General features: G+C 38.9%; 1 protein-coding gene across 2 annotated transcripts; it reads left to right on the forward strand.

The window, feature by feature from the left end:
* Nucleotides 1-947: 947 nt before the first annotated feature.
* On the forward strand, nt 948-22,388 carry LOC124116730 (multiple epidermal growth factor-like domains protein 10). 2 transcript variants are annotated; one of them, XM_048400342.1, is made up of 13 exons: nt 948-1,125; nt 2,744-2,847; nt 8,987-9,124; nt 9,464-9,634; nt 10,571-10,765; nt 13,198-13,338; nt 14,327-14,461; nt 15,408-15,545; nt 15,725-15,862; nt 16,187-16,324; nt 17,398-17,535; nt 20,759-20,896; nt 21,759-22,388. In XM_048400342.1, the coding sequence occupies exons 2-13, from the start codon at nt 2,775-2,777 to the stop codon at nt 21,941-21,943; spliced, it is 1,728 nt and encodes a 575-aa protein (XP_048256299.1). In that variant the 5' UTR covers nt 948-1,125; nt 2,744-2,774; the 3' UTR covers nt 21,944-22,388. The 2 variants fall into 2 exon arrangements, with proteins under 2 accessions (XP_048256299.1, XP_046334148.2); XM_046478192.2 differs by having other exon boundaries at nt 949-1,121.
* The last annotated feature ends 687 nt before the right edge of the window (nt 22,389-23,075 follow it).

Consider the following 23,075-nt stretch of genomic DNA (forward strand, 5'->3'; position numbering starts at 1 on the left):
AATAAGTTCGGCTTGGGACATTTCGTACGTTAGGCTTACAGTATAAGGTGATGTGAAAAGGTCGTGAGGTGAAATGGGGTTTAACGTGGCGTCCAAGATTATTGCACTTTTGTAGCGACGTGTGCATGTGTGTGTGGCTGCTTGTACCAGTCTGATGCCGATTTATAGTGGTAGCTCACTGAGATACCAGTTTAACATGTATACCCAGTATAACACAGTATACTGACTCTGAGCCGACCAGTCCTTGTTTTAGCCCCTTAATGCCGAGCGCCAGACAGAGTAACAACAAGTACCATCTTTTAACGTCTTTGGGGTTTGCAGATTATTGCACACACACACGCACACGCACGCACGCACGCACGCACGCACGCACGCACGCAAGCAAGCACGCACGCACGCACGCACGCACGCACGCACACACACACACACACACACACACATTCAATGTCTCAATGGAATATTGCTGAAAGAGGCGTTAAACCATACTACGCGCACCACTCAAATGATATATGATATAATTGCTATATGAAATAGATATATAAAAAGTACCATTATTAGCCCAACAACCAAACACAACTAACATATACCCTATGGCACCCTATGGTCTTCAGCAACCCATGATTGCTGTAAAAGGCGACCATGCTTGTCGTAAGAGGCGACTAACGGGATCGGGTGGTCAGGCTCGCTGTCTTGGTTGATGCATGTCATCGTATCCCATCGATGCTCATGATGTCAATCAATGGATTATCTGGTCCAGACTCGATTATATACAGACCGCCGTCATATAGCTGGAATATTGCTGAGTGCGGCATTAAACAACAAACAAACAACCAAATAAATACCCTATGGGACACTCTGCCAGGCGACCGTCAGACAAACGTAAGCATGCATGACGTTTAGATCCTGAGAGCTTCTTTCATACAGGCTTGTCGAGGTCACCGTCAATAGATGCCCCGCTTCGAGTGGCGGGTGCAGGTACATGTATATACACGGTGCTATTCATGAACATTGTGACTCGTTTCACAATGGCACTGCTATGTGTTCAGCCTGGGCGAACCTTCCACTTACTTCAAGTGTCTTATTTTGATCGCGAGATGACGTCCACTGTCCACAAAGTTTTAGTAAGTAGGTTATATGACGTTGTCCTTCTGTCTATCTGTTGTTAATCTATCTATTGTATGTATAGCTGTTGTATGTAAGTATAATTGTTGTATGTCATTAACGACTCGGGCAGAGTAATACCAGATCCGTGCAGGAATATACATTTACCCATAAAAACATGCATTGTGGACCAATAATGTTTAATGGGTGTCAACAGTCAACAGGTATTAACATCTGGTGCATGTTCTATAATGAATATTTTCTGATATGATATATTGTTCTATTCGTCAGAATATGTTCACACGTTCGATATATAGCACTGCCTGAGCCGATTGTGTGGGTTGTCAATACAGGAGTAGTGGTGTGAAAGTACAATGTTGTTTACCTGGTGGCTCTACCCTCTACCGGAACGTCCTAGCCGTGATATAGATACTATCAATCAATCAATCTTTATTGTATGAAAGGTCATTGGCCCATATACACATACAGATAAACAATATCACTTACAGCTGTACATCGCATTATATAATTATTGGATAACTAATATGATGCTTGACATGTAATAGAGGTATTGTAATAACAGTGGTAATAACCACAGTGGCAGCAGTAGTAGTATAAAATACAAAAGGAATACAAAAGGAATGGAATGGAAATATGAAGTTTTACGTCGCAAAGGCTTTCAGCCATAGCACGACGTTCAATACAAAAGGAGCTATCAGAAATATACTCATCATGTCAGGACAATTTGACAACTTAAATGTATATGCATTTCTAGTAGAAACAAACAGACAAAAATGAAATGTAGATACTCCTGATCTAGATGCGAAAGTTTCAAAACAACAAATAATATAGATACTAGCCCACCATGACTCCAGAATATTTGGATATAATTGAATAAAACTAAGTCTAGATGAAAAACATAAGCACGACTAGATAGCTTTATTCTTCATGAAATTAGATAAAAACAAAATATATATTTTAGTCTATATTGATACACATGGCATCATGTGGCATCCCTGTCTCCTTTTCTGGTTCTCTCGCCCTGATATTGCTGGAATATTTCTAAAAGCGGCTTACAAGCATACTCACTCGCATTCACCAGGAGCGAATTTTGTATGTTATATTACAGGGTAGGAGTAGTGCTGTGCTGCGTGAGGCAATACGTACTTGTTTGTTTATGCAAATTGTGTGAATGGCGGTTGCTACCGGGTGGACAGGTCATGCTTGCCATTTTTGCGAACAGCTCGTGTCATCACTGATTTTCAGTGGTCCGTTCATATAATTTTCATAGCTATTTTGCCCTTTACGCCAAATGGAATCTGTTTCGGTGGATAATCTAGACTGGTTATTCTCTTGCATTGACAATTTATGTTAACGACTGTTAACTGTGTGAACATTCACGTAAACCCATCATGAACAATCTTGCAAACTGGAAAGAAACCTTGTTGATTTGAACGCTTTAGTCCCAACTAATGGTGAAGAATAATATTCTTAATGCATATTGTCATTCGCAACAGTAATAATTTAGAAGCAACTTTTGCTGAATACTAAATATGTGTGGCTAAACTCTTGCTGGTTGACGATTGTCACCATCAGGTTGTACGTACCTATGGCAACCATGGTCATATTTGTTGTTGTACAGGTAGTACTTGAGCACGGGGAGTGACTGTGTCATGATGGGATACAACGTGTACCTGTATGCTGTCGTGCTGGGCTGCGTGGTGTGGAGGGCCAGTCTGGACGAACGTGAGTACATCACGTAGCTATTGACCTCGAAAACGAGGCTTGGAGAGCATAGCTCCATGCAGTGTAAGTCGCATCAGCTCATAGGGAACAGACAACATGTTGTGCATTTCTCTGATGGACATTTCAAACAAACAAATCTAATACAGAAAATATTTCCCATTTAATCATGAGGTCCAACTAAAATATGCCTGTAATACACTGGAATTAGCATTTTGCTGTCAGGATCCCGGATGTGAATCGAAAGGTGCATTTCGAGATACATATTTCAGAAATAGATTGTTTTATCATAACCTCGTCGGCATATAGATACAATGTGACAGAACATTCAATGACAGAAGTTTTGTATTGCAAATGAACCACATAACATGAAACACGTCAGTGTACTTTTGCAAATTTGCTCAGTCAGTGTGTGGCTTGGCGAACTCGAGATCATCGATCATGTTTATTTCACGTTTCATAGTGGTGTTTGCTGCACAACGCACTATCGTTTTGCCATGAGTCCAGTTGACAAGATACACTTTTTCTGCTATGAGTTTCATCTTAACAAATTACGATGTAAATGAAATTAGTTCACAAAATAATTCGTGTGTCAAAATAAATATTCAGAAGGGGCGATAACTCTATTCAGTGTGTACAATGACAGATGATACTTTACTTGTTCTTCAAACACCACTTACTTAACTGATTATTGCCGATTGAGATTGCACGACAAAAGTAATAATGTGTGAACTGTTTAAAATAAGTTAAAAGGATACTAAAAATTGATAAATATAAATAATGCATGAAATTGAAGAAATATAAGAATTGATACAACCACCAACTTCTTGAACGAACACCCGCACCTAATCCTGTATGATGATAGGTAATTGTATATCAAAAGGAAGCTACTAATACATTTATCCTGAATATTTTGAAAATGTCTTGATCAGATATGAGTACAAATAAAATAACAAAAGATAAAAAAAGAATCAATTTCAATTGGTAATCAAGCCAAGATAAAATATATGTATCGGTACAAATTATGTTGTTGGAACAATCTGGATTTCTTATATTTAACAAAGAAAAACAAACCGAAATTTTCATGTCTTTATTTCTCACAATATAAGTTTTCAAAACTTAACATGGACCGGGTGTCTTTGTCAGTCGAAAATTCCAGGAGAAAATAATTTTCTTGATTGTAAACAAATGGTACAATGTGCTTTTTTAGTGTCTGATAAATATTGGCCATGTTGTTTTGTGAGTGAATAAGGTTTTTCACTTCCTCGTCCTATTTAAGAGAAATGTGACAGGAAGCACATTTGTTGATTGAAAGAAAATGGTTTTTCACTTCCTCGTCCTTTGACAGGACGCACATTGTAACCAGTGTGTAACTGTCAGCAGAAAGCTCCTCCAGACATCCATCACCGGATACTAGTACTTCATTGTGTTGACTCGCTGGCCTGAAATGAACAATTCAATAATATTGTTATAATATTTCTACTTCAATAAAAAATTTTTTTAAACAATGCATATTCACCTTCTCTCAAAATAGTGCTTATTTAGAAAACAACATTCATCTCAAATAGAGAAATTTAAGGAAAATTAATAATAGTGTGTTACATTACATGCAACTTTAGAATAATCTTGAAGGCATCAATTCATCTGATATGTCTCAAACTCAAACAGTATATTCTGTATAAACAGTAAACTCAACAGATGCATCAATTTAATGACAGTGTACTACAGCTCTTTATATCAATGTCACACAGAGATTTACTCTTGTTTTAATGAAACACGTTTTGATATTTGTATTACCGGTATGTATTTAATCATGACATACTTTGTTTAGTCTGACCATGCTGAAAATATACTTTCGCTAGAGTGAAATAAATAAGATTTGTATTAATATCAGGTGAGATATCACGTTTTGTCATCCCTACAGTCAGTCTGCCTCGTTGACACTATGGTAAGGTCATGAAGATCACAATGAAAATATAAGACTTGAATATATTTTGTCAAATATAATGTTTATCTCTTCTTGTTGTTTAAATTACTAAAGTTGATATCTTGACTTGAAAATATTAACTTTGTCACATCACAAGATGAGATAAATTCATGCTATCATCGTTATTTGACAAGGAAAACAAATTTCTTCCATGTATTTATATTTTATTATATTTCTCGTTTTGATTGAATTATAAAAATTATCAAAATTATCACACCACTTGACTTGATTGAAATAAACTAAAGTTCTAAATATTGTTAACAATAGTAAAATATTACATCATAACAATATAATTATTGCAAAATGACACAGTAAGCACAACTATATTCTTACATATAAATTGATATGAATAATAATCAATAATACATGGCAATTGCTTACACAAAAGAAATCATTTTGTTTTTAAAGTTTTGAAACATGTTTGTGGACATAAAGCCAGATGGGTTTCACAATTAAACAAAGAGAACAAATGAGTTATGATTGCAATACGCATTGGAATTAAAAATAATTCTGTTTATACTTTAAGTTTATAGTAATGTCAATATCAATTTATGCATTTGAGTGAGTGAGTGAGTGAGTACGGTTTTACGCCGCTTTTAGCAATATTCCAGCAATATCATGGCGGGGAACACCAGAAATGGGCTTCACACATTGTACCCATGTCGAGAATCGAACCCGGGTCTTCGGCGTGACGAGCGAACGCTTTAACCACTAGGCTACCCGACCGCCCCTTATGCATTTGAAATATTTGAATACAAACTGTTAAAGAGTTATCTGTTTGTGTAAATTATATAAAATCACATGTAGATTGAACATTTACTGGCCATTAATTAGTTAGGTTTTTGTTCATTTCATGACATTATTAATTTGGTACAGTAAAGTAAATATCATTTTCGTAGAAATATTGTTTACAAAATTGCAGATCAAACTGTACTTTACTTCAAATATTTAAACACCTTTTATGTAATAATTCAGTTGAAATATTACACCTCATGGTATCTAATCTGTCAACATTGAGAATCAAAATAACAACTTTCACAATATCGACAGCACAAGTAGATTCATCTTCCCGAGGCAAGGGAGGTAACTGACTTTAAAAGTCCAGTTTCCACCCTTGCCGAACTAGCCTGGAATTCCTGGGCTCGATCGTAGCGCCACTAGTGGCTATTACCAATTATATCCCTTCTAAGCCTATCCTATGGACCAATCAGATTCTACCTCTCGTATCACTTGCATTTGCTTCAAACAAAATGGCGGCGCCAAGTCAGGACGATCTGCTCGACAATCAAGATCTATATTGTGATAAAACGGGTCTTACATCGCGAAATACATCAAATCACGTGAGCGCCTTGATTAAAAACATGACAAGATTTTGCAAATATCTGTTGACAACGAGTTGGCGGGGCAGATGCTTTGCAAATCCTGCAATCGACCGAAATCTGCATGACAGTTTACGAACCGGATTTCGATTTCCTTGCGCGATTTTGATTGGACTATGCATAGACTCGTTAGTCCAGCCAAATTGTAACTCCATAATGCCAGCCTAGTTCGGCAAGGGTGGAAACTGGACTTTTATAGTGAGTTAACTCACTTGCCTCGGGAAGATGAAGTAGATCTAGAGGTCTAATATTTTATTGGAATGCATTTGAGTCCATTACAATTTACATCAAATACGCAACTGATGCAAAATTCTGATTTATTACGATTGTAAATTCTCAGTAGGTTACAATTTGATACATTATATCAACGTATCAATTTAGTTAGTTTCTGACATATATCTAGATATGGTCAAAAGGTCAATATTTCGACTTCAAATACAACCCGCAAAGTTATTTAAACTCACAATAAATAGTTTGGCTTAATGGTGTGTAAACAATTAATTATTCTTTACAAGATCTCAGTAGCATTTGTATTAAGTCTGTTCAGCTACCATAAACTGCACTGGGAGTTACCAGGTGGTCATAGATATTTTAAAATGAAATCACCACGTCCAGACTCAAATTTATATCGGTAAGGAGACCAGATAACAGTTGAATAGTTTGTCAATGATAAGAATAAGAACAATGTTCAATACTTACGATAAATGTACCGGGATGGTTAAATTGTCACAGTTTGTCCCGATTGCGTGCCTTGTTGACATCTCCATGTGTTTCATGTGCGATCCAGCCTTCACCTTCTGCTCTCCAAGCCTCGCTTTTAAACCGGAAGTAGCGAAGTGTGAAAAAGGTCAATAGACATTGTACAGTCAAGTCCCGTTAATCCGACATCGATGGTTGCATATGATTATGTCGGATTAACGAGTATGTCGGATAAACGAAATGAAGTAGTATCAGCGTTCGTGATCGTGTATATGTGCTCATATCCCCCAATCTCCAAGTTAACTAATAATGTAGACATTGTATATGTAACCATATCCTTGATTGGCACTTTTGATTGGACATTCCTACAATTTCTACAGTTCTGATAAAATCACAAATAATAATGATGGTTACAAAAACAATAGCCGAAAACAACAATTCTTCTATACTCATTGTTAAATGTCCACATGCTTGTTAAAAGAGTCTCCGCACAGGGCATACGGTTCCAAATACCATTCACATCTGTTTTCATTGGCCAGCAGCGAATGAGCGCCATGTCACACCTAAAATGATTATTTTACTTCACTTTAGGAAAGAAATAAACGAATATGGATACTTAAAACAATATGCATGATACAGACGTATTCACTGCAGGTGTTGGGGCGGTCGGGTAGCCCAGTGGTTAAAGCGTTCGCTCGTCACGCCGAAGACCCGGGTTCGATTCCCGACATGGGCACAATGTGTGAAGCCCATTTCTGGTGTTCCCCGTCGTGATATTGCTGGAATATTGCTAAAAGCGGCGTAAAACCATACTCACTCACTGTAGGTGTTAAAGAATATGGTAATAGAAATACTTCTAGAACGAAACTCGTATCCCCTTTGAACATAACATATCAAACCGTTGCGTACCTTTAATTTAGCGCAGAGCGTGTAGCTACAAACACATTGATTAACTGAAATATCGATTCTTTGTTGAATTTCCTAAATGACTAAGATTTCCCTGGGGAGGACAACCATGCTGTTTGTCCACGGTAGTTCACCCTGCTTTCCCGAGGAGCGTCAATCCCTGTGTGCCCCGGGACATGCTGGTTGACGTCACACTTGGTCATATTAATGAAGTAGTTTTCAAATATGACAACGCGAATCAGACGCATTCCCGTATATTCAATAACGCACTGATTCATGATAAACGGTCCCCAACACATAAAGTCCTTTGGAAGATACTATGTTATCAATGCTAACTTAATGGTGGTGGTGTCCACTATATTAGCTATTTATACACTGTATATCTACGTAGAATCCATCTTCCCGAGGCAAGGGAATGAACCGACTATCACAGTCCAGTTTCCTCCCTTGCCGAACTAGGCTGGATATATGGAGTATTTTGGCTGGACTAACGAGTCTATGCATAGTCCAATCAAAATCGCCTAACGATATCGACATCTGGTTTGTAAAATGTCGTGCTGATTTCGGTCGATTGCGATCGTCCTGACTGGGCACCGCCATTTTGTTTGAAGCAAATGCAAGTGACATGAGAAGTGGAATCTGATTGGGTCAATCGGAGGGACATAACAGGGGCATAACTCGTAATAGCCCTGGTGGCGCTACGATCGAGTCCAGAAATTCCAGCCTAATTCGGCAAGGACTTTTAAACTGGATTTTTATAGTCAGTGAACCCCCTTGCCTCGGGAAGATCCCTTGAATCTTTAACTAAGACTAATCATCTTGTTAAAAGTAAAGTACATTTGGGACCCTACACCTAGCACCAACGTCACTTTGAGCTTTGCTGTAGCGTTACTGGGAAAGTGGTAGAGCCTCATTGTTGTTGGCTCGTCATACCTTAGACCCGTGTTCAATTCCACACATAAATACAACGCATGAAACCCATTTCCTATGCCGTAATATGACGGCAATCATGCTAATTGCTATGACGTAGAGACGTACTTACTCACTATACCATAATGAGCAGTGAGCGATAATTAACAGGGAAGGATCATTGTAACCAACAATATTGGATACTTGTTATTTTAAATTTGTATGTGAGTTAACAAGTTGACAGTTCGTCATTGTGTTTTAGGAAGATGTGCAAATGGTCGTTTTGGAAACAACTGTATTTACCAGTGTCATTGTTTGAAGGACACAAACTGTGATGACGTCACAGGAAATTGTTCTTCCGGATGCGCAGAAGGATGGTCAGGGAATGCTTGCCAAAGAAGTAAGAGTTTTGAATATGTGGGGGTGTCGTTCAAGACGGAAAAGCCGATTTGGTTATAACGACACATTTTTCTGGTCAAAACGGACCATTGAAATATCATATAGTTTACTGAAAACAAAGACAATTTTCTTATAGTTATATTGATTTCGCATGATTCTTGTGAATAGTGCATCAGACTGAAAATCTCATTTAGTCCAAGTAAATGACTGATCTTCTCTTCAATGGGAAATTAGCCCTGATATAGACTTTATTGTTGTCTTTTATTATTACATTGTAATAAATTTCGCTGTTTAATTAAGATCTAATTCCAATGAGATTGCGTTTTGCTTTGTCAAACAGGGAACATCGTGTTCAACATGGCTGCTTCTATATCGGGCAACGTGGCGGAAGGGGGCGTGACCACAGACGGCGACGTGACCACGTGTATCTCCTCCCGCCCTAATAGGACAGGAAGGTGGATGGTAGATCTTCTAGTAAAACAGACAGTTCACAGTATGAGGATACGGGCAGGTTGGCATGAACTCGAAATCAAATTTAGTATCTGTAAATCGGATTTAATGGTATTTAGAAGTGATACACATTAGTCATATAAGTTTATGAATACCAACTTCTTGTTATGAGAAACACAACGTTTCGAAGTGTATGCTTCATCAGGTGAATCGTCCATTTGATGAAAGAGTAAGCATATACTCCGTAACGTTGTGTTAATCATAATAAGAAGTTGACATCCTTAAAATTCTCTGTCTTACGGATTTAATGCGTTCCAAGATGTAAAAATATTCATATGGCAAACTCTGATCTTTCAGCAATTGATGACGTATCATGGAATAGGTATTACAGATTTTGTTTATTTTGGGACGTTTCGCTTCTGAAATCTTATCAGATTTGTTCACTTACAAACATTTTATCATTTGTTTCGTTTCGCAAGTGAGAACATGGAGGAGGGTATAAACTATTGACTGAATGACAAAACTTTCTTCACTGTTATGCAGAAGAACATGTTAATAGTTATTGTCAGCATCGATGTTCCAGTGTAATCAACAACATACCAAAGTGACTCTGTTGAACCTTGAACTCTATTGAGTTTTGAACATGGGGTGAGCGCTTGATATATTTATTAGAATCAGAATTCTGGACGCTATTTCAGCGCCATTCTAACCTGAATTGAAACGATGCAACGGTGGCGAATTGGCCAAAGGTATATATTATAACAGAATGGATATCAAATACCCTGGTTAATCGAAGATGGCCATCAATAGGCCCGCGTTCTATGTACAAAATTCATTTTAAGTATCGCTGCTATCAAAATATCACAAACCCCTATTGAATTCACACCATCATGATCATCATCAGCAGCAGCACGGCAGCTATAGCGTTATATTTGTCTCCTCGATAATATCGATTCGCAATAACATCCTAGAATGTCCAAGGTGTTATATCTTCTAGGTAACGTGTCGGTCCGGTCATGGGGTGTGTACGTGGGCGACTTCGAGGACAGCCTCTTCTGGTCAGTGCCGTGTACGACACTGCGCTACGACGGAACGGGGACGTCCTTTACTTGTGACAAACCTGTGGCCGGCCGATATGTGGGCATCATGAACCTGCATAAGCTTATAACAGTATGTGAAGTGGAGATATTCAGTAAGTTAGGTTTGGGATATTCGGTGTATCAGGCTTGACGTATTCATTAAATTAGGCTTGAAGTGTTCATGAAGTTAGACTTGAAGTATTCATTGAAGTTAGGCTTGGCGTATTCATGAAGTTAGACTTGAAGTATTCATTAAGTTAGGCTTGGCGTATTCATGAAGTTCGGCTTGAAGTGTTCATTGGGGTATTCTATTTATCAGGCTTGAAGTATTCATTAAGTTAGACTTGGGGTAAACTGTGTTTCAGGCTTGAAGTATTCATTAAGCTAGACTTGGGGTATACTGTATATCAGGCTGAAGTATTCATTAAGTTAGACTGTATCTCAGGCTTGGCGTATTCATGAAGTTCGGCTTGAAGTGTTCATTAAGTTAGACTTGGTGAATACTCTATTTCAGGCTTGAAGTATTCATTGAGTTAATCTTGGGGTATACTGTATATCAGGCTGAAGTATTCATTAAGTTAGACTTGGGGTATACTGTATATCAGGCTGAAGTATTCATTAAGCTAGACTTGGGGTATACTGTATATCAGGCTGAAGTATTCATTAAGCTAGACTTTGGGTATACTGTATATCAGGCTGAAGTATTCATTAAGCTAGACTTGGGGTATACTGTATATCAGGCTGAAGTATTCATTAAGCTAGACTTGGGGTATGCTGTATATCAGGCTGAAGTATTCATTAAGCTAGACTTGGGGTATACTGTATATCAGGCTGAAGTATTCATTAAGTTAGACTTGGGGTATACTGTATTTCAGGCTTGCAGTATTCATCAAGTTAGACTTTGGATAAACTGTATATCAGGCTGAAGTATTCATTAAGCTAGACTTGGGGTATACTGTATATCAGGCTGAAGTATTCATTAAGCTAGACTTTGGATAAACTGTATATCAGGCTGAAGTATTCATTAAGCTAGACTTGGGGTATACTGTATATCTGGCTGAAGTATTCATTAAGCTAGACTTGGGGTATACTGTATATCTGGCTGAAGTATTCATTCAGCTAGACTTGGGGTATTCTCTATATCAAGAGTGAAGTTTTAATGAAGTTAGGCTTGAAGTATTCATTAAGCTAGACTTGGGGTATACTGTATATCTGGCTGAAGTATTCATTAAGCTAGACTTGGGGTATACTCTATATCAAGAGTGAAGTTTTAATGAAGTTAGGCTTGAAGTATTCATTAAGCTAGACTTTGGGTATACTGTATATCTGGCTGAAGTATTCATTCAGCTAGACTTGGGGTATACTCTATATCAAGAGTGAAGTTTTAATGAAGTTAGGCTTGAAGTATTCATTAAGCTAGACTTTGGGTATACTGTATATCAGGCTGAAGTATTCATTAAGCTAGACTTGGGGTATACTGTATATCAGGCTGAAGTATTCATTAAGCTAGACTTGGGGTATACTGTATATCAGGCTGAAGTATTCATTAAGCTAGACTTTGGGTATACTGTATATTAGGCTGAAGTATTCATTAAGTTAGACTTGGGGTATACTGTATTTCAGGCTTGCAGTATTCATCAAGTTAGACTTTGGATAAACTGTATATCAGGCTGAAGTATTCATTAAGCTAGACTTTGGATAAACTGTATATCAGGCTGAAGTATTCATTAAGCTAGACTTGGGGTATACTGTATATCAGGCTGAAGTATTCATTAAGCTAGACTTGGGGTATACTGTATATCAGGCTGAAGTATTCATTAAGCTAGACTTGGGGTATACTGTATATCAGGCTGAAGTATTCATTAAGCTAGACTTTGGATAAACTGTATATCAGGCTGAAGTATTCATTAAGCTAGACTTGGGGTATACTGTATATCTGGCTGAAGTATTCATTAAGCTAGACTTGGGGTATACTGTATATCTGGCTGAAGTATTCATTAAGCTAGACTTGGGGTATACTCTATATCAAGAGTGAAGTTTTAATGAAGTTAGGCTTGAAGTATTCATTAAGCTAGACTTTGGGTATAATGTATATCTGGCTGAAGTATTCATTCAGCTAGACTTGGGGTATACTCTATATCAAGAGTGAAGTTTTAATGAAGTTAGGCTTGAAGTATTCATTAAGCTAGACTTTGGGTATACTGTATATCTGGCTGAAGTATTCATTAAGCTAGACTTGGGGTATACTCTATATCAAGAGTGAAGTTTTAATGAAGTTAGGCTTGAAGTATTCATTAAGCTAGACTTGGGGTATACTGTATATCTGGCTGAAGTATTCATTCAGCTAGACTTGGGGTATACTCTATATCAAGAGTGAAGTTTTAATGAAGTTAGGCTTGAAGTATTCATTAAGCTAGACTTATATGTATACGCAAATATGCAAAGGTGCCATTCACTAGACTGTTCTCATCCAAGCCGTTGTGCATTGTGTAGAAACACTGTGTGACGTGTGAATTCTTCCTCAATTATGAATCACTTTATCCAGCTTGTGCCGACTTCACATTCGGCAAACAAGATTGTAACTCCCGCTGCCGCTGCTTTGAAACCCTGGAAGTGTGTGATCACGTGTTCGGCACGTGCACGACGGGGTGCCAGCCGGGCTGGGCAGGAAGCGACTGTCAACAAGGTACGTGTCTGCTGGGGACGACGGGTACATCACACCATCTTTAACATCCTCCGCATCCACGTTGACGGTCATCGCATAGGTTAAAGCTAAAGCAACCACTAGAACGTTAAACATTCATTTTACTTTAAAGGGATCTTGATTGAGCTCTTCCATTAGATAATAAGTGTACCAGGACCATTATATTGGAGTTCACACTAACGCACTTGAACGTTTGGTTTGCTTGTGTCAGATGCCATATTTTGAATATTTAAGCGAGTGAGTTTGGTTTCAGACGGGAAGGAAACGCGGGTTTCGGCTTAACGCCTGACTGTTTTTTTGTTTTTTTGTTTAACGCCGCACTCAGCACTATTCCAGCTACTCGAGTCTTGATCAGACAATCCAGTTATTGACATCATGAACATCGATACTATGGGATACGATGACATGCATCAACCATGTCAGTGAGCCTGACCACCCGATCCCGTCAGTTGCCTCTTACGACAAGCATGGGTTGCTGAAGACCAATTCTAACCCGGAATATTCACGGGATGCTAAACGCTTGAAGCACATGGTTATCCTGCGCCTCTTTGTTGTGTATGAACATGTAACCTTTTGTTGATATGCCCTTGTATCTCTTTGCCAGTAACCGGGTTAAATCAAAAGTTCTGCCAAATTATCCTTTTTTATCATGACAATATCATGTGACCTCGCCGTTTAGGGAATGAGTTTTGTGTAACGGCGCTTTTGAACCACTTTGCAGGTATAAATATACAATGGCGTGTCAGTTTGAAAGCTTACAATAAGGCGAATCTGAGATCATTGGCGTCTGGTACACCTAAGGGACGCAACTATGCACAGCGACTTGCGGCGCCTTACACAAGTTGTTCACCCGTGGCCACTATTTAAAACCATGAAGATGAACTTATTGATGACAATAAATACGATGCTATGTGACAAAGATCTACCGTAGTCTATGTTCACGTACATGACCGGTTTCGTCATGTTTCAGCCTGCAATGGAACTTACGGAAGGAACTGTGTTCATCGTTGTGGTCGATGTCGTGGTGGAGAGGCATGTGACACTACTACTGGGAAATGTCGTCACGGCTGTGAAACCGGATGGACGGGGCCAACGTGCCATGCGAGTATGTCTCTATGTTTATTTGTTGGTTGGTTGTTTAACGCGGCAATATTCCAGCTGTATGACGGCGGTCTGTAAATAATATACTCTGGACCAGACAATCAAGTGATTGACACCGATGAGCCACTTCCACGACAGGGTACAATGACAGTAATCAACCGCGAATCTGACCGCCCAATCTATCAAGTCGCCTCTTGCGACAAATCTAGGCTGCAGGGGAACAGTTCTAACCCAAGACTCTCCAGGGGGTCGCCATCTTGTATAAAGGAAATGTTATAACAAAAACCAAAAACATAACTGACGTTAATATAAGTGAGTGAGTAAATGGTAGAACATGTAGAACAAGCCTTAGTAGATACTAGAAGTTAGACTAACATCTAGTCTCTGAAATGAACATATCTTACAGAAAAAAGAGTTGTTAAATTATCTCAATAAAAATATATTAAAAAGAAGCCCAGAAACTCTCTTAATTTCCCGATTCTGTAGTAATCTAGACTTGCCAAACATTATAGACTTGCATGGGCTGTGTTGGATATATTTGTATCAGGGTCTGTATGAGAGATTAACAAGAAGTAAACGTTCAGTCATTTAAATATTCAACATGAAACAAGAATAAACACTAAATCAATCAAAACAATTTGAACAGTGTCAGCTTGATGTGCGAGGAAAGCCTGATGTGACGCAGCTGTCAGGCATATACATGTACCACGTTACTGGTATGGTGTTTGAAAAAAACAGCACAACCAGGGCGAACACCCGATAATAGGCGTCTGGCGCGCCTAAGGGACGCAACTCTACATCGACGTGTTAGATGACTGGCCCATTATACCACTGTTAACGTGTTGAGCAGTCGTAATACCACGTAATACAGTGCTGGTGCAATGGTCCTTTGTAATGGGTGTGTTATTGATTCCTCAGGATGTCAGGTTTTTCGTTTGTTCTTATTCCAGAGTGTCCCGTCGGTAGTTATGGCGATAACTGCAGTGAAGCCTGCAGCCATTGTCTAGAAGGAAGCACGTGCTTTCCAACAAACGGAACTTGCGTGAAAGGATGCGCAGCTAGATGGAAAGGTCCAAAATGTGATCGTTGTAAGTCACTACAGAGTAGGGCCAGACCAATCTTGTTCTGTACAGTACATAAAGCAGATAGACATACGACAGAACTAACATTACATGCTTATAGATATGACAATTTCATTGGTTCAAACCTTGATTATTGAAATTTCTTTAACTACACATTTGTGATGTTTGGCTCACATGCTTTTCAGCTTGCGACTTCGGAGAGTACGGGGAAAACTGTGTCCTTAGATGCAGTCACTGTGTGTCAAGTACAGGCTGTGACAGTCGTAATGGACGGTGTCAAGCTGGCTGCGAGCCCGGATGGGAGGGGGTGTTCTGTACTGTAGGTGAGTCTGTAGGGGCGGGGCATCCTGTATGTAGGTGAGTCTGTAGGGGCGGGGCATCCTGTTAGTAGGTGAGTCTGTAGGGGCGGGGCATCCTGTACAGTAGGTGTGTCTGCAGGGGCAGGGCGTCCTGTACAGTAGGTGTGTCTGTAGGGGCGGGGCGTCCTCTACTGTATGTGTGTCTGTTCGGGCGGGGCGTCCTGTAAGTAGGTGTGTCTGTTGGCCAGGATCTCAGATACAGTTGGTTGTCTGAGGGGACGGGTGGTTCTGTAACGACTGAAGTGTCCCCATAAGAAATACATGTATTTCTGTTTTGTTTCACTATAGAATGTATGCCTGGTCGGTTCGGACCTGACTGCAACCAGACGTGTGGGAGGTGCCTGCAGCCTCCGTGTGACCGACGCAACGGAAGCTGTGGGGAGGGAGGCTGTCTGCAGGGCTGGTCTGGGGACATTTGTAATCAGGGTGAGTTCACGATATTGCAACAATCAATCACTTTAAGAATAAAACAGGACTGATATGACAGTAGCATAATCTTGGTTATACTTCATAATCTAAACTGAAATCGACTGCTATCCTCCTCTCATTGTGTTTGCATGTCGGAAAATCTCTAGATTTTGGTTCAGTCATAAATATTTTGTCTTAGTACGCTATGATTTAGCATGTAATGCGAACCTATACTATTTTTTCGTGTTTGTTTATATGTTTGTTTGTCAACTTCGTGTTGATGTTATACATGTATTCTTGAAGCCTGTGACATGAGCCTCTACAGTTGTTATACATTGGTACACGCCTATATTCGCGTATAGATAAAGCCATACATATTTTTTAGTCTGATTCTCATCTCCAACCTCAACCAGCGAGAGGTCGGGCGGGCGAAAATGAATCAAAAGAGCCCCCCCCCCAAAAAAAAATAAAAAAATAAAAAAATAAATAAAATAAATAAAAAAAATAAAAAAAATAAAATAAAAAATATATATATATTGTTTTTGAATGGCATTAAGATGTGATAAACATAAGGAAGATAACTTCTGGATGTCAACTTCTTTACTATGAGGAACACAGCATTTCGCAGTATATACTTACTCCTAACACATATATGTGTACGAATCTTACGGGTACATATATCTTCTCTACTTCATAGCATTTATTCACCTGATGAAGGCGTAAATAATATATACTCCGAAAAATTGTGTTCCTCATAGTAAAGAAGTTCACACTCAGAAATGTTCTTCCTCCAAAGAATTGTGTTTAACCAATTGTGTAAAAGTTCATACACTTGCTTTGCTTCGGAAACGAATTCTTCATAAAAATGGCTGCCGATAGATCAAGCTGACTTGGGTTCTTTATCAGTGTGCAATGGCAGAAGTATTTTTGTTTTTATCACATCGGGGCATACATTTCCAACAGCGACGGGGAACATTGCGATAAGAATTTCTTTTATTATTTCACGTCGGAATGAAAATTCAGGGCGGGCGGGAGATGGGAAACGAAGAAAACAATATGGATTGCCTAATGCTATACATGGTATCTTAAAGCGTGTGCCACGGGTTACTATGGCGAAAACTGTGACTCCAAGTGCGGACATTGTGCGGACGACGTCGAGTGCGACCTCATGGACGGCACATGCTCCTCTGCATGCAAACATGGCTGGTACGGTGACAAGTGCGACCAAAGTAAGTATACATGCACCTGTAATGTGAACATATACTATGTCCTACTCCAACATGCGTGAAAGCCCAATGTGAGGCAGATCTTTGACATTTACCTCTATGGTAAAGCACGTTGGTGAATACTGAAACACCAAAATCAGAGGGTTCTGAAAAGTTGAGGAAATACATGAGAATTATGTACTGTCTTCTCCAACATGTGGGATGATATACGTGAGAATGGTAACATACATTTGTGATGCTGAAAAACCAAGAATCACAAGATTCTGGCATGCAAAGGAGCGCAACTCTGAACAGCGAATTCAGTCATCTTAGACGACTGTGTCATCTGTGCCCCCAGCATACGTTGGAAGTATAGAATGATAAAATCTATGTATGATTTTCCCCATAGTATATCTATGTATATACTATGCACATCTATATACAGTCTACTCCATCATATTAGGAGGGTATATATGAGAATAATAGCACATCTGTATACAGTCTACTCCACAATATTACGAAGGTATATATGAGATTAATAGCACATCTCTATACAGTCTACTCCACCATATTACGAAGGTAGAAATGAGAATAATAACATATTTATACAGTCTACTCCACCATATTAGGAGAGTATATATGAGAAGAATAGCACATCTGTATACAGTTTACTCCGCAATATTAGGAAGGTAAATATGAGAATAATAACATCTGTATACAGTCTATTCCACCATATAAGAAAGGTATATATATGAAAATAATAACATCTGTATACAGTCTACTCCACCATATTAGGAAGGTATATATGAGAATAATAACATCTGTATACAGTCTAATACACCATATTAGGGGGGTATATATGAGAATAATAACATCTGTATATAGTCTACTCGACCGTATTAGGAAGGTATATATGAGAATAACAGCACATCTCTATACAGTCTACTCCATCGTATTAGGAGGGTATAAATAAGAGTAATAACATCTGTATACAATCTACTCCATCACATTAGGAAGGTATATATGAGAATAATAACATCTATATACAGTCTACTCCACCGTATTAGAAAGGGTATATATGAGAATGATAGCACATCTATATACAGTCTACTCCACCATATTAGGAAGGTATATATGAGAATAATTGCACATCTGTATACAGTCTACTCCACCATAATAGGAAAGTATATATGAGAATAATATCATCTATATACAGTCTACTCAACCGTATTGGAAGGTATATATGAGAATAGTAACATCTATATACAGTCTACTCCATCGTATTAGGAGGTTATACATACGAATAATATCATCTGTATACAGTCTACTCAACCATATAACGAGGGTCCATATGCGAATAATAGCACATATATATACAGTCTACTCCACCATATTAGGAAGGTATAGAAGAGAATAATTGCACATCTGTTTACAGTCTACTCCATCGTATTAGTAAGGTATATATAAGAATAATAACATCTATATACAGTCTACTCCATTGTATAGGGAAGGTATGTATGAGAATAATAGCACATCTATATACAGTCTACTCTACCATATTAGGAAGGTATATATGAGAATAATAGCACATCTGTATACAGTCTACTCCATCGTATTAGTAAGGTATATATCAGAATAATAACATCTATATACAGTCTACTCCATTGTATACGGAAGGTATATATGAGAATGATATCATCTCTATACATTCTACTCCACTATATTGGAAGGTATATATGAGAATAATTGCACATCTATATACAGTCTACTCTACCATATTAGGAAGGTATATATGAGAATAATAGCACATCTGTATACAGTCTACTCCATCGTATTAGGAGGGTAAACATAAGAATAATATCATCTGTATACAGTCTACTCAACCATATAACGAGGGTCTATATGAGAATAATAGCACATTTATATACAGTCTACTCCACCATATTAGGAAGGTATATGTGAGAATAATTGCACATCTGTATACAGTCTTCTCCACCATATTAGGAAGGTATATATGAGAATAATAGCACATCTGTATACAGTCTACTCCATCGTATTAGTAAGGTATATATCAGAATAATAACATCTATATACAGTCTACTCCATCGTATTAGGAGGGTATACATAAGAATAATAACATCTGTATACAGTCTACTCAACCATATTACGAGGGTCTATATGACAATAATAGCACATCTGTATACAGTCTACTCCACCATATAAGGAAAGTATATATGAGAATAATAACATCTATATACAGTCTACTCCACACCATATTAGGAAGGTATATATGAGAATAATTGCACATCTGTATACAATCTACTCCACCATATTAGTAAGGTATATATGATAATAATATCTATATACAGTCTACTCCACCATATTAGGAAGGTATATATGATAATAATATCTATATACAGTCTACTCCACCATATTAGGAAGGTATATATGAGAATAATAGCACATCTGTATACAGTCTACTCCACCATATTAGTAAGGTATATATGAGAAGAATAGCACATCTATATACAGTGTACGCTGCCATATTAGGAAGGTATATATGAGAAGAATAGCACATCTATAAACAGTCTACTCCTTCGTATTAGGAAATTAAATATCAGAATAATAACATCTGTATACAGTCTACTCCATCGTATTAGTAAGGTATATATCAGAATAATAACATCTGTATACAGTCTACTCCACCATATTAGGAGGGTATATATGAGAATAATAAGATCTATATATAGTCTACTCCATCGTATTAGGAAGGTATATATGAGAATAATAGCACATCTGTATACAGTCTACTCCACCATATTAGGAGGGTATATATGAGAATAATAAGATCTATATATAGTCTACTCCACCATATTAGGAGGGTATATATGAGAATAATAAGATCTATATATAGTCTACTCCATCGTATTAGGAAGGTATATATGAGAATAATAGCACATCTGTATACAGTCTACTCCACCAAACAATTATTGTGACCATATACGATATAATCATGTTCTACTGTTTGTGAATACCACCCCTCTATACCTGGTCCACCCCAACATGTGGGGCGGTCGGGCAGCCTTGTGGTTAAAGCCTTCGCTTGTCACACCGAATACCCGGGTTCGATTCCCGACACGGGTACAATGTGTGAAGCCCATTTCTGGTGTCCCCCGCGGTGATATTGTTGGAATATTGCTAAAAGCGGCGTAAAACCATATTCACTCACTCATTAACTCACTTCCAGCATGTTTGGACGGAACGTGGGGAGGCAACTGTTCAGAGACGTGTGGCCTGTGCCATCAGAACAAGGCATGCAACCCTGAAACGGGACTGTGTGACGAAGGCTGTTTTGTGGGATACTCCGGTACATATTGTGATACAGGTAGGTCAACAAGGAACAATGTTTTATATTGTTCTTCTGGAAAGATAATTCTGCGAAATCGATAACAAAGCAGGGACCTGTTGTGATTCAGGGTAGGAATATAGGTCCCCAGCAATCTATGTCCAGACTCGATTATTTACAGATCACCGTCATATATCTGGATTATTGCTGAGTACAGCCTTATATAACAAAGAAACAAATATAACATGCCCATTATTGAACTTTATCCGAAAGGATGACTCGTTTCAGTTTGATGAAGGTGAAAGTCACCCTACATTTTACATCGACCTGTGAAGATCCGGGTCTTCAGCAACCCATGCCTATCGTAAGAGGCGACTATGCTTGTTGCAAGAGGCAGCTGTGTGGATCGGGTGGTCAGCCAAGATGACTTTGTTGATTGTATGTCATCATTCGCAATTACGTGGATCGATGCTCATGATGTCACTCGTAGGTTGTCTGGTCCAGTCCATTATTTACAGACCGCCGTCATATTGTTGGAATATTGCTGAGTGCGGCGTTGAACAATACACACAACAACAAAACAACAAGAAAACAGGTCCTCATCTAATCTCAGCTGAATATGGCAGAAGGCTATCTCATTTTGTTTGAAGCCCAGGAATTTGAGCATCCTCAGATTTTCCATTTTTTCAAGTGAGGTATCCTCACCTTGTATAGACAGATACCGTTCAGGTAATCTACTTTGCATCGAATTTTACACATAGTTTACCGTCAGAAAACATTTCTATTAAGTTCCCCCATATTAAAATACGGATCCTCACATTGTAAAGATCGATAAATTGGAGATCGTGCAGTTAATGTACTTGTTTTAATACGTTCCTTTAACACGCCTCTTCTCCTGAAGCCAAGGGGTTCCGTGACCTATCCAGTGCCCTAGTGATGCCAGTGATGGTGGTGTCAGCCTCTATCGTCTGCTGTAACCTCTGCCTCCTCTTCACCTGTCTTGTCTTCAAATGGAGGAGGGACGAGAAGCAGATACCACGCCCCGGCACCAACACCGAGGCGCTCCTGACACCCCAGGCTGAGTAGCCCGAGCCCCTAGACCCGAGGCCCGGGACCCGAGACCCTAGACCCGAGACCCGAGAGCTCAGACTGATGTCATGTCAGTGTTGAAGACCATCTGATTTTGTTACTATTGTCATTGGGTGGAATTGCATTATCACTGCCCCAGCACTGAAGCTGAAAAATGAATGAGTGAGCTGGGTGATGAACAATATTTCAATTATCTCACGGCGTGACAGCTTAATGTGAGGGGGAGCGGAGGTGAGGCAGGTTTATAACTTTGATGCAGTCCACGAGCGTGGGCGGGGGGATAATGCTGTTTGACAAAGACTATACTTGTGCAGATCTAGGCGATGAACTCTCCATGATCGGACAGTAAAATGAAATGCGAGAAGTATTTTGTGTATCAATAATGCATGATGAATTTATATTGTATGTTACTGAATGGTTTGAATAAAGATGTAAGAGAATGGAAATGTTGTTAGTGAGTACATGACGATTTGAGTATCATTCTCACTGGCAGACCATAGGAGGCCCACTTTCTAACAAGTGAATGCAGTCTGTCCTGTGCATATATAACGCCCTCCCATTGTAGCTTTGAGCTAATCATTGAGTATTGAATCTGCAGTGAAAGATAAATGAGCGGAATCTTTGTATTGCACAACTCACCTAAAGAGAGTGAGTGAGTTTGCTTCAACGCTGAAGTATTTTAGTATACATTCCGGCGTGTCAGCTTGTTGTGGTTGGAGCCATCTTAGACGTTTGGTGAAACCACGAGCACGGGTGTGGTTCTGACTAACCTGTAAAGACAATCATGGCGAACTGGGATTCAAACCTACAACCCATTTCTAGTGACCCCGCCGTGATATTGCTGGAATATTGCCAAGAGCGGCGTAAAACCATACTCACTCACTCCCTATGGTCTGAAATGGACTCGCCTTGAAATAAGGTTATATATTTTATGATCCCGATGATTTCTTATTGAACGAATTTTGATTATATTTAACGTCGTGGGTCTCTGCTACAAGAAGGGCCAGTCCATCCTTTATAATGTGGAACAGCTATGCTTGGTGTCTGTGCGGTATGGCCTAACGATGGTAAAATCAGGCGTCAACACCACTCTGCCCTCTGGTTGTCGGGGCTTACCACTGGTTCAGTC

This window comes from Haliotis rufescens, unplaced genomic scaffold (genome assembly GCF_023055435.1).
Source record: "Haliotis rufescens isolate VD_foot unplaced genomic scaffold, xgHalRufe1.0.p SCAF_2, whole genome shotgun sequence".
In the NCBI taxonomy this organism is placed as follows: domain Eukaryota; kingdom Metazoa; phylum Mollusca; class Gastropoda; order Lepetellida; family Haliotidae; genus Haliotis; species Haliotis rufescens.